Source organism: Rousettus aegyptiacus, unplaced genomic scaffold (assembly GCF_014176215.1).
Source record: "Rousettus aegyptiacus isolate mRouAeg1 unplaced genomic scaffold, mRouAeg1.p scaffold_m13_p_3, whole genome shotgun sequence".
Classification (NCBI taxonomy): Eukaryota; Metazoa; Chordata; class Mammalia; order Chiroptera; family Pteropodidae; genus Rousettus; species Rousettus aegyptiacus.
Genome location: NW_023416306.1, coordinates 81,292,532 through 81,305,523, shown reverse-complemented (window position 1 = coordinate 81,305,523; position 12,992 = coordinate 81,292,532). Strand labels below are relative to the sequence as shown.

At 51.7% G+C, this 12,992-nt stretch overlaps 1 protein-coding gene across 1 annotated transcript in view; it reads right to left on the bottom strand.

The window, feature by feature from the left end:
- The window catches only part of CSPG4 (chondroitin sulfate proteoglycan 4), a 35,671-nt gene extending 27,263 nt beyond the window's left edge, over positions 1-8,408 (bottom strand). The window contains exon 1 of the mRNA XM_016144097.2: positions 8,040-8,408. Coding sequence (XP_015999583.2) covers positions 8,040-8,127 — 88 coding nt within the window. The 5' untranslated portion in view covers positions 8,128-8,408. The remainder of the gene's footprint in view (positions 1-8,039) is intronic.
- Positions 8,409-12,992: the final 4,584 nt, after the last annotated feature.

Here is a 12,992-nt window from a genome sequence, read left to right as displayed (position 1 = left end):
ATATTAAATGGAAATTCCAGAAATAATTCATGTTTTAAATTGAGCGCCATTCTGAGTAGCATGATGAACCATCCCTTTGTCCAGCATGTCCACATTGTATGTGCTCCTGCCTGTTAGTCACTCAAGGACTCAGTGATCAGATTGTTGTAGTATCGCAGTGCTTGTGTTCAAGTCACCCTTATTTACTTAATAATGGTCCCAAAGTGCAAGAGTAGTGATGCTGGCAATTTGGAGTTAAATGCTTCCTTTAATTGAAAGCAATGTACATACAAGCATGCCTTGAGGATATTTCAGGTTCGGTTCTATATGACTACAATGAAGTGAGTATTGTAATAAAGCAAGTCATATACATTTTTCATTTCCCAGTATATATGTTATGTTTACACTATCTGCAGTCTATTAAGTGTGTAATAGCATTATGTCTAAAAAACAATGTACATATCTTAATTAAAAAATACCTTATTGCTAAAAAATGCTGTCCATAATATGAAAATGACACTGATAGATTTGACACATGGTTGCCACAAACCTTCAATTTGCAAAAAACCCTGCAATATCTGTGAAGCACAATAAAACAAAGTGAGCCTCTATAGGAAAGAACATAGTATAGATAGGGTTCCATATTATCTGTGGTTTCAGGCATCCACTGGGGGTCTTGGAACATATTCCCTGAGGATAAGGAGAAATGACTGTAACTGCCCCTGGAGGGGCTCAGATGGGCTCCACAGTGGTAGCTGGAAGTGTGTGGGCACCAGATCCCCAGATATGAGGACTCGGCCAGAGGCTGGCACCTGGATTCTATTAGTATACATCTGGGGATCTGGCTGGGCTCTGCCCAAAGCTGTTGAGAAGAATTATCTCTACGGGGGTGAATGCAGAGGATGCCCCCACACAGGGATCATGACCTGGGGGTCCAGGCTCTGGCCAGCCTCTTATCTAGAGTGTCCCTCTGATTGGCACTCCCTCGGGTTGCTTTTTTCCTGAGTCTCACTTCCCCTCGCCTCCACTAATTCTGATATTACACATATAGGGACTTATCACCAACACACCCATGGCTCCAAGCAGCCCAGGGCAGAGAGGGTCCCCCACACCCTAAGTCTGGGTTCTGTTCTTCATGATGCAGCTGCCACTGCTTAATGAGTGCTGGTAATAGCCTCATGGGAATTCTGGCAGTTGAGCCAGCTCATGGTCCTGGTCTCCTGCCCCTACCTCTGGCAGAGCACCCCGAGGGGCAGGCAGATGGAGAGGGAAGATAGGCGTCTATGTTTCCTGTCCTGTAGGAGGTCCTGGTGTCCTTTTTCTCTTTATTCCTACCCATCTGCTCTCCGGACAGGTCTGACAGGTTTCATTTGGTCATCTGTTCAGTATACATTGATTATGTTGCATTCTGGCTCAACGATCTCCATCCAAGGGGGTATTAGGCTTTGGGATGGGGCGGGGAGGAGCTTTCCTGCTTCTTCTCACAGTGGAAGGGGTGTGTGGGCCTCAGCCTAGTGGGTCAATCAGATGCAGTGTCCTGGGCAGGCCGACAGCAGCTAATAGCTCCCTTGGGAGCCCACCCCTCACTTTCCATGTCACTTTGTCCCACAGAGATCTTCTCACAGGGCCACCTCATCCAATCCCCTGCCTTGGATCCTTGCTTGAAGACTCCTAAGCAGGAGCCCCAATCTTGCTGGGGCTGCCCCCACTCCAGAAGGAGATGGTGATAATAGTGACAGCAGCCTTGGGAACAGGCGCCTACTGAGCATTTACTTCAGGTGAAGGGCTTTAATCCTCAGTGCACAGGAGGTAGAAATTATTTATCTCCATTTTGTCTGTCTGTCTATCTATCTATCTATCTATCTATCTATCTATCTATCTATTCATTCCCATTTTAGAGAAGAGAAAATGGAGGCTCAGAAAGCCCAAGTTATTTGCCCAAGGTTATGCATCCAGTGGTAGGGCTGAAATTAAATCCTAAACTCTCTAACGTGTTTTTTTCCGTTATGTGCCTGGCCTCTTGCCTCCCCTAGTCCTGTAGAGTTTCCCAGAGCTGAGGACTCACAGTTGGGAGAGGTGGGGCCTGAGTCAGAACTGAGGGTGGAAGGAGAGCTCATTTTTAGCTGGCTGCTTTAAGATGCTCCAAAAGGGGAATTTGTTCCTTCCTTGATCCAGTGGGAAGTGTGTGTGTGTGTGTGTGTGTGTGTGTGTGTTTGTGCACATGTGTGTGTGTTTGGGCCTGAGGCCTGCCTGGCCCCAGCGACTGTGCATAAGGAAAGGGGGCAGGAAGGGGTCACTGTCGTGGGAATCAGCATCCTCGGCCCACTGTATTTATAGCTGCCCCCTCCTGAAATGTGGGCGTGGGAGGGGCTGCTCTGAGGTGGGAACGGAAGTTGGCCTCCTCTCCCTAGCCCCATCTATGTCCCCAGAGAGCAGGCTGGCCCAGACCAGAGGCCCTGCTCTAGTGGTGGAGCTGGGAGCTGTGTGTCCTGAGTTGGGGGTTTTCCCCGGATTTCTGGCTCCAAGGCTGGACAGTCTCCTTGTTGGGGCCTGAGCCAGGCTGCTGAGCAATGTTGTATATGTGTGTTTGTGTGTGTGTGTGTGCATCACACTGATGGAGGTCATGGACCAGGGGGCAGAGACCTGGTGAAGGTGGAGGGGAGAAAGGCCCATAACTCAACAGAGATGGAGGGCAGGGACCCAGGAGGGCGGCAGACCAGGCTGTCGGCCTCAGAAATCAATGGTTGGATAGGCTCCCACGGGTGGTAGTGCTGGACGTGAACCTTGAAGAATGGAGAGAAAAAGGGAAAACCAATTGCAGGGAACAGGTTGGGCAAAGGTGAAAGGGGTTGTGGATTATTATCTGATGGCATAGTTCATCAGCCAGGCTGTGGGACACAGGACCTCCTCGAACGTAGAGGCTGATATATTGGGAGGAAGAGGGCCCAGCATAGTCATAGTGTCTTTGGGCCTGTAGACAGGTGGTACCATGTGGCTCTTACCTACTTGGATACCTAGGAACGTTACATTTGGTTCTAAGAGGGGCAGGAGTGGGATGCTGGGGCAGGAGAGGCCAGGCCCCAGGCCTGGCTGGGAGGAAGCTGGGATTGTGTTCTGTTCCCTGCCTTCCTGAAGACTTTGCTTCACCTGGAGATGGACAACTTCTAGGGACCCTTGGTATCAACTGTGATTTGGATTCTCTGAAAGCAAGGAAGTTCTTCCTCGTATCTGACCTGAATCTCCCCTGCTCTCAGTATGTTTTAACTCAAACAATTCATTGGTTTTTAAGTCTTTGTTTCTTTCTTTTTTTTTTTTAGCCACAGAACACTTTATCAAAAACGAAACCCCAATCTATAAACATATCCATGGAGCTGCTATGTATGAATTGGGGTGGGACAAGCATGCCATAGTCCCACATATGGGAATGTAAATTCTTAGAGCACCTCAGGCACAGTCTGAAACCCCCATTTGGCTCAGTAATCTCAATGCTCCTTTGTTGGCCCAGTCCTGTGTGCAGCAAGCCATGGAGATCCTTAAGAAAAGCGGATGGGAAGTTTGGGGAGCTGCTGGTCCGGTGGGCAAGGTCACACCCAAACCAGGGTATGGGAACAAATAGCAGAGGGGCCCAACCCCCACCTTGCTAAAGACTTGTTCTGTGACTGAGAAAACAGCTACCTGTTTCTGGGCCCTGGTTTCCCTAAGGACCATGGGGCATGGGGAGTCTGCAGTAAGTTCTGACCCACCGTGACAGTTACGCCAAAAGAGAGAGACACACTGAAATGGTTTAGCATGAGCAATGGTGGGAGGTCTGGCAGAGTCAGCTCCTCTGAAGGCTGGGAGCTGGCAGGGCGTGGGCAGGAACTGAACAGGAGGAAGGAATGGTCAACAGGATAGGCACTGTCCAGAACATTGGTGAACCATGCTGCCAAGCCACCCTGCCGACAGCCTCAGAGCCACTACTCTACATCTGAGATAAATGTGGTTTCATTTGGCATCCCAGATGTTGGAGGAGTGGGGGCTTTCTTGCAGAGGATTTGCTTATGCTGTGAGAAGCGGGGGTGAGTTTGGAGATGGGGGTGCTAGAGAGGTAGGGGGAGTTCTGGGGGCCTCAGGAAGTTGTCTCTTCCCTGAAGGCCTTTCTCTCTCCCCTGCTGGGGGGCCTGAGCCCAAGGTGGATGGCTTCCCAGCTGGTCTGATCTGGGAAAGCCAGCTGTTGGTGGGGTGAGTTGGAACACCATGGCCTGTGTGCCCAAAGAGTGACCTGAGGCTAGTCCCTCCTGTTCTCTGAGCCTTGGTTTCCTCAACTATGAAATGAGAATGATTCCTGAGTTCAGGGCTGTGAGTCTGAATGGCAACATGGTTAGTGCCCCCACATGGGGTTGCTAGAGTTAGGTGCCTTTATTAGATAACTCCATCCTCTGCCCTGTTTGTGGAGTTACAGATCCTCCTGAGAATCAGGGGGAGCTAGGAGCCTCTGGGATCAGAGACAATCCAAGTACAAAAAAATCCATACCAATTCAGTTCATTCAAAAATTACTCCCACACATTCAGCAATAATGGTAATACAGTACTTTGGAAACACAGCCTATGCCTGCACCTGGAGAAGGAGTCTAACTCTATAGAAGACTCTAAATAACTGGACATATGCTGGGGCAGTGGACATGTTGGAAGCACAAGGGGGGCTAGATGGGGCCAGGAGTTGGGGGACAGGCAGTAACGTAGCGGGGGGACCAGGGAGGGAGCAGGATCAAGTCCTGGTCCTAAAGGCCCCCTTGTTCATTTGCTCCTGGCACCAAGTAGGAGCCACGGCTCAGCACAGCACCCCTGCCATGTTCTTACCTCCTTCCCCCTAGGCAACACCCAACCCAGTCCCGGGTCTGTGAAATACGGGACTTGGATTTCTCCGTAGGGAGGAAGCAGCCACCCTGTGGCTGTGGCTGGCTGTGTATGCAGTTGTGTGTACTCATGTGCGAGTCCACATCTGTGTGCACTAGTGAGAGTGTATGTCAGAGCTATTTCCAACTCCCTCTCCCCTGCCTACCCTGCCTTTGGCAGCATGCCTAGTTCCCAGATGGAGCATATATACGTCCTCTGAGACCTCCCCACATGCCCTACTCCCCTTCTAGCCAATGCCAGCCCCACCTGGCCCACCTAGTGTGGCCCCCTCCTGGGTCCCCCAGGAGACCTCACTGAAAGGTTCCTCTTGTCTTGCCCAGGTTGGCAGGGGAACATTGGGGGTGGAGCTCAGTTATACTTAGTTCTGGAACAGCTTTTCCAGAGTCTCAGCAGGCGGAGGGGGATGGTGTTTGGGGCTGGGACAAGGGCCCTGGCTCCTGCCCTGCCCCAGAGGCCCAGGGCAACATGTGCATGTCTCAGGGGCTGTCTCCAGCATCACTGGTCCCCTCAAGATCATCCACCAGAGTATGCCCTGGTTCAATTTCTTGTATCTGATTCCCTCCCCATTAGTTCAGAGGCCCTATCTAGGTTACACAGGAACACTCCCTGCCAAGTGCTCCTTGCCAGAGTCCCACTTCAGCCTCTCACCTCCTGCCTTTCAAAGTCAGCTATGCCAGGCCAGGGAAGAGATGCAGGAGTCACTGGCATTACATGCTTTGTGCTCTCTGACCTCCCGATTTTGCCATCTCCACGTCATCTCAAAGCCAGTCTCCTCAATGCCTGTTGCTCTGCTGAGGGCCTCCCACAGTGCTCAGAAGGAGCTGAACACCACACTTATCAAACACACCTTCACAGTGGCCCAAGCCCACACAAGCCAGGAGCTCCCTCAAAATAGGACCAGGAGCTCTTCCTGGGAAACTGAGTTTCTCTGTGGGACTTAGAGCACTTTGCTTCTACCCTGGGTCCTCAGTCTGTCTGTACAATTGGACCGAGTTTGGTCCAGATGGTTTTCAAGGTTGCCATGACTCAGATGTGCTACAATGCTGACAAGTACAGGGAGAACAGCCTGGCATGTCTCACTCTCTACCTAGACTTTAACGGCCTTTGGGGTCAAGGTGTCCAGGAGAAGTGGGAGTGATGCCTTTCTCAGGTAGAGGCTGCCCCTATTGCAGAGATCAGGACAGGGAGCTAAGCCAGGCATGGTGACAGAGATGGATTCTTGGAGGGGAGCGCTACCTGGGAGGGGGAGAGGGTCAGTTCAGCCATCCCCTTCCCATTTCCAAATCCTTCCTGAAGGCAGGGATCAACTTAACATTATAAAGCCCCATTGGTACCATGCCATTCTCCTCTCTAAAACCTTTTTTGGCTCCCCATTGCCAACAGAGCGTAGGCAATGGTTTGCATTTTGTCATTCAAGGTTTCTGTACTTTGGTGCAATGGCCCTTCCTGGCTTTGTTCAAAATGTGCCTTGCAGCCAGGCTGCTGGCCTTCCTATCTTAACATCCCTCTGCCCATACTCACTTCAAGGCCTTTGCTCCATGAGCCCCTGCCTGGACTGCTAACCCTTTCCCATCCTTCAGGACTTGGCTCAAGCATCACGCTCTAACCCATCCAGTTTGCCTCTGAATTTCTCTTCTCCATACACTTCATCTGGATCTTTGTAGACATGACAGGAATTGCTGTTTGAGTTTTAATTTGTTTTTCTGCCTCCGGAATGAGTCCAAGTTTAGCCCATGCTTTTCTGTGCACTCCTTATTGCCCAGCATGATGTCTGCACATTGTTGATGCTGAGGAGGTTTTCAGAGGGGCTTGAAGTTGAAGCTGAAGGAGGTGGGGTTGCTAGAAACTTTCTCTTGGCTGGAGGCAGGGGGATAGATGAGTGGGCCTCCCCAGTCACCTCAGATGCCCTCTTCTCAACTCTCTAGAGGCCCAGCCTGGTACCCAGGTCCTGAGATCTTGGAGAATGGGGTCCCTGGGGATGGGAACAGGGGCCCTGGGGATTCAGCTCTGACTCATGCCAGTGCATGTGTGTGGGGGATTCTTCCCTGATTCATTTCCCTTCTGGGTACCTCATGATTAGCACTGGCTTCTTTATCTGATGGGGAGAAGGATGTGGCCTGGGCCCTTGGAAGGGAGACTGGGGCCCTTCATCTGCTCAAAATTGCTCTTGGGAATGGTCCCGAAAACTGTAGGCTGAAGCACTGATTCATACATGGGTGGTAATGACTGATGGGCCCCGAGGCCACAAGTTTCATGGCATAACTAGACCAAACCTTAACCAAAGGAAGACTACTACAATGGTGGGATTTCTGGCATCCTGACAAAGAAGGGAGACATCTGAGTACCTCTCAGAATGCAAACTTTCATTCAGTCTCTGCTGGGATCAACCACCAATGCCTGGGACAGGGAGGTGTGGCAGGGGTTGCCCAAAGCCTCTGAGGGAGAAGCCCCTGCTGAGGGCACAGGATACGAAAGAGACACAAGCCCTGCCTCTAGGCCTTCTCAGGAGCAGAGAGGAGAGAAAAAACAGGAGGAGGAGAGGAGGGCAGGAGGAAGGTGGTGGTGAAGAGGCCAGACAGAAAATGCACCTGGTGACCAGGGGAATAGGAGCAGGAGCAGAACTGGGAGGTGGCTGAAGGAAGTCAAAGGAAGCTGGAGGAGGTAGAGGCTGAGGTGAATGTGCCCTAACCCCTCAGCACCGGGTGGGGCAGGGTGGCTCCCTCCATTTTGAGCTTCACAGCACTCCCGATTCTAGGCCTTGGTGGCTGAGGCTGGGGTACACGTTTCTCGCTGTCAGTGGGTATCCTTGGGGCACCCTAAGAAGTCACAGAAAGCCTGCTGAGCACAGGGAGCTCAGGTTGTACCGGGTCAGACACACTGGGTATAGAGGACAATCCTGCGTAGAGCCACGCCCTAGGCAATCCCATCCTGGAGCCAAGCTCAAGCAACCAGAGGCCATGTAACCCCAAGACGGAGAACTATCGCTGGGGGTGCAGCATCTACTCCTGGTGGAACTTCCAGAGACACCAGTCTGGAGTGGCAGGACAAACTCCTTGTCTCCTGGTTTGGGGGCCACTTCTGGGCCTTCCTGTCTCTTTTCTTTACTTAAGGAACCCCTCACAGCTCCTGCCAGTCTGGATCGAGGTCTCAGGCCCTTCACTCACCTGCAAATGTTGGTTCCACCAACATAGCCAAAGTCAAAGCCAGGGCCAGGGCTGGGGCTGGGGGCCCGGGGCGCGGGCTTGAGTGCATCGCCGCGAGCTGCAGGACTTGAGAGGAGTGGAGCGGGATCCCGAATGTGTACGCCAAAATCGCGAGTTGAGAGAACTCAGCTCTTCTGGCGCTCGCTGGGCTCCGGGGCGCCCGCCGCCTACTTAACTTCAGGGGCGGGGCTGGCGCCTACCCGCGCTCGGTTTTCAGGCAGAGGCTCCCAGTCTGCTCCCCCTCTCCACTCCTAAGCTTCTTAAAGGGCCCATGCCGGCTGCTCCTCCTCATGTCTGACCCTTACACCCTTGACAGACCCAGGCCCCACCCTGGAGATTTGGGACAAAGTCCCAGAGGAACCCAGGCCCCCTGAACTCTGACTCGGATCTCCTGGAGACCTCCTCTAGGGAAAGAAAGGGCTAGGCTAGTCCACTGACTTCTTTCCCTTCTGCCCTTGCAAGGGTTGGTGGGGGTTCCTCACACCAGGCCGGGGAGGAAGGATAGATGCTCCCAGCCCACGGGCTGTTTTTGGGCCTTTTTGCCTCTGAGTTCTCCTCGGGACTCCATTTGGTCTGAGAGGCACCAACCAAAGGTTTTACACTGGCTTTGTGCCCACTGGCACTACAACCTTGAACTTATCTGCCTAGCAGGGCCTCAGTATCCCAGTCTGTACCGGAGAGATGTTTCAGACTCTCTCACAAGGCAGGAGGGATCCTCAACTAAAAATAACCCTGCAAGTTGTGTAGAACTGCCCCTTCCCCCTTTTCATGAAGCAGGAAACTCAGAGTTGGAAGTGGTTCTTTCAAGAACCCCCAGGTGGAGAGCAGGTACCTGACCATTTGGGACCAGGACTCCAGGCATCCCAACTCCTGACTCCAGGCATCCCAACTCCTGAATTCGGGTGTTTCAACTTCCTGGGTCTGCCTCCTGGAAATCTGGCCCTGGATTTAGTTCCTACCTAACAGCTTCAGGCTGGGGCCCTGTTCCTCTTGGCTCCATCCCAGGCAACAACATCATCCTTGTCCCAAACAGGAGGAGAAAAGGCAATATTATTGCAAAGCTTCTAGGGCCTAGAGGCCTGCCTGCTCTCTGCTAGCACCAGTATCAGCATTGCCTGGCTTCTGATTTTGTGTTTAGTGAATGAGTGGAAGAGCACCCCTGGAGTGCTCTCCCCTCCCTTTTCCCATCAGAATTCCTCTGTTACACCTATCTGCTTCAGCCCAACCTCAACCCAATCCAGCAAAGCACTCTCTCTCCAGCCTCTTCCCTTGAACAGTGACATTCCCATCATGTTTACAGCATTTCACTGTTTGCAACAAAATCGAGCTCCCTTTTGCAGGTGAAGAAACTGGCTGAGAGATTAAGGGACTTGAGCAAGTCTACATAGCTGCTAAGAAGTAGAGCCTAGTCTTTTACCCCAAGCCCAGTGCTCCTACCCCTACCGCACAGTGTGATGGTGTCAGGTCTGTGAAGTGGTTGTGAACACTGGTCTTAAATCCATGTCCTGAGTTCAAATTCTAGATTTCGTACTTAGCTGTATAACCTTGAGCAAGTTGCTTTACCTTTCTGTGACTCAGTTTCCTAATTCCTAAAATTGAGTTTGTGAAGATTAAATGCTCTGATATCTCTCAAGTACCTAGCCCAGGGCATGGCATACAGCAGGTGCTCAATAAATGCTTGTTCTATCTCCTCCTTTTCTGTTGTCCTGCTGCACATCCTCCCCATGTTTCTGTTTGCATGCCACTTCACACTCATCACCTTTCTTGAAGGAAAGCCCTTTGGAAGAAGCTGTATATAGTAAGTACTCAATAAATACATTTGAGGGGTTTATTAAGAAGCTAGTTGCTGTTGTTCTTTGGGAATTTTGACAAACCTAAGAACTTCCATCCAGTTCACCCTAGAAGGCCTGAGGCAGGGCAGTGCTCAGTGGGTTTCAGTGGCAATAAAGCCATTAATTCCACAACTCGTCCCTTGTTTTTTTCTTTCTCCCCAAGTCAGCAAGGCACCTGGTCCTTGTTAGGGGTTAATTATTGGCCAAGTGTGACTCTGGGGTGGGAAGAGGGGCTGTTGCTGGAAAGGCTACATTTGGAGGAAAAGAGCTTTTGTTTTAGGAAAGAAAAAAGATGGGAGGAGAAGGCCTTTGCTTCTTTATGAATCAAAAACTTGGGGGGAGATTTCCACCCACCCCATCTGCCTATCTTTCTCCCTCCCCATTTTCTCCCTTTTGTCCAGTCTCTGCCCATACAGATTTACCTACCAGGAATCCACTCTCTGTGGAGCCTCCAGCCAGAGTTCCTGCCTACAGCTGAGAGTAGAGTCAGGATTAGTTCGAAGCCTCCTTTGCTTTGTTGCTAGCTGGGGAGAGAAACAAAAATAATGGCAACCAGCACAGCAATAATAATCCATGCTCACTTCTCTGCTGGGCCTCCCAGTTTATAAAACATTCATCTGGTTTCTTGACAACCCTGAGAAGTGTGTGTGTCAGGAAGTAGTGTTCCTTTTTCACTGATGAGAAAACCGAGGCTCTAATGGAAAAGTGATGCTAGGGCTCCAGCACACACAGGCCTGGCCTTCGTTCAGCCTGTAGCCCAGCACCTGAACCTTGGGCCGGTGCCGAGAGGCATCATGCCAGGCACACTGGCAAAGTCGAGGACCCATGTTGCTTTGGAACTGATCCCTGACTGCCTCCTATTGTCTCCTCCCCAGCCTCCTCGTTATGCTCCCTGAGGCCCTGAAACTCCAGTTCTGAGTAGAGCTGACCAGGGCCTTCTTGGCATCCTCAGGCCTTCTCCCTCTGCTTCTGACTTTTGCCATGACTTTTTCTGTTTTGGGATGACCAGATATCTTAGGTGACCATTTCTGCCTGTCCCTGCCTTCCTGGCCACATCTCACTTTCCTCTAAGAAGCCCTCCCAGCCCTCTTTCCCACCACTGACCTCCCTGTGACGGAGTAGTGACGTCTGTATTCTCCTCGCGCCTCGCTGGGTCAGGAAGTGAGTCAGGGCCTCCCCTGCCTCCTTGACTGACTCCTTTCCAGCAAAGCACAGGACAGAGCCCATGGGGCAGGGGGAGAGGGAGACTCAGAACACACTCTAAGAATGAAGCAGGATGCCCATACCCAGGCGTGGAGGAGAATTCCAAATTTTCTAAAGCTACAATGACATGTGTTATGTACCGCCTCAGTTTCCCCAAGAGAACTGTCTGGGAGAACAAACAACAGAGAGCCCAGCATCACCCTCTTCCCTGCCAGCAAAGTTCAGACAAGCATATTGGCCAGGCCCTACTGGTCACTCTCTCTCACTCTCAATGCTCCTGAGACTAAGAGTGCCTGCTCTGGCAGTGGCTGTGGCTTGGTGCTGCCCTTGGCCAGGACCTGGCACTCTGAGTGCCTCTCTATTTTGCACACTGACCGCCTGGGCCCCACCCAAGGAGCTCATGGCCAAAGTTAGCTTTCTGGTAAATGACGGGTGCTTGTGCTCTAGATGGGGTGGTGGTACCTGAGCTTGGGTGTGCTCCAGCTGCCTAGGTCCTGAGTTCAGGGAATTGGCCTTCCGCCATGAAGGACACAGAACCCAGGCTACTATGTATGGTGCAAGGAGACACAGGCTTTTGGCCCTAATTCTATGGCCCTACAGTCTAATGGGCAGGAGCACCACGGCAGTGGGCCCCAGGCCAGGGCCTCTGACCTGGGGCTTCTGCTAGGAGTAGTGTTGCCCCCGCTTCTGGCTGGAGGGAGTGATAGAGCTCCTCCAAGTGCAGGCAGTCAGGCACAGGAGGGGCGGGGTAGCTATTCCCAACAATTACACATTCAGGAGCTGAAAATTATATTTGCCGCCGTAGGGAGCTGGCTGTGGACCAGAGGCTGGTGACAGGGCTTTGCCCTGGTGAGGGGAAGGGTCTGAGTCATGCCCAAGCACTACTAGGGAGACTGGGTGGGGCTGGAGGAACCTCTCAGAGCCTCTGTTCCCAGGAGCAGACACTTATCTTCCATACCACATCCACAAAGTCTCATGGCTTCAGTGGCTATGACCAGCTGGCCACAGCTGGCTGCCCCTGGGGTTTTTCTATTTCTAAATATTGGTTCTTGCTGTTAACCCCTGCTGTGCTCCCTTAGTGGATAAAAAGATGCCTGCAGAGACACTCTTCTGGAGGAGATATGAACAGTTTTTGCTTGGATGGGAAATCTGTGCACATACTTGCTCAGGGCGGGTACCTTTGGGGACTAAGGAGGGTCTCCTAAAAGAAGGTTGAGAAATACCTGTTCAGGGCTGGGAATGAGGCTTCGATGGGTGTTAGGAGATGTGGCTGACCTGACAGCTGGGCAAGGCAGTAGAAAGAATGTGGGGTTAGGAGCCAGAAATCTGGTTTTATGTCACCTTGGGTGAGTCACTTCACTTCTCTGCACCTTTCCCTTCATCTGTAAACTATAGAACCACCATGGCACTTCGATGATGCCCTCCAACAGAGGTGTTGGGGCTTTATAAACTGTGAAAGGCAGTGCCTGGTGGTCACGATGATGGGAAGTGTTGATGTCAGGGTCTTGCTCTTTGCACAACTCTCAGGAGTCTCTTGAAGGAGAGGCAAGACTGACAACCAGGAGCCAGCTGGAGTCAGCTGTCTTCAGCTTGTGTGGGGCTTAGCGGGTACATATAGCTTGGATTTCAGCCCCATTGGCTAGGTGTCCCTGTGTAGTGAAAAACCTCCGAGATAGCTCTCAGTGGTCCTCATCTTCTGGCATTCATACCCTCGTGTAGTCACCTTCCACACTGAATAAGGCTGACCTGTAAGACATTACAGAAATGATGGAGTGTGACTTCTAAGGTGAGATCATAAGATGTGGCAGCTTCTGCCTTGCTCTCTTCAGATTGCTTGCTCTGGGAAAAGCCAGCCAGCATGACTTGAGGACAGTTAAGC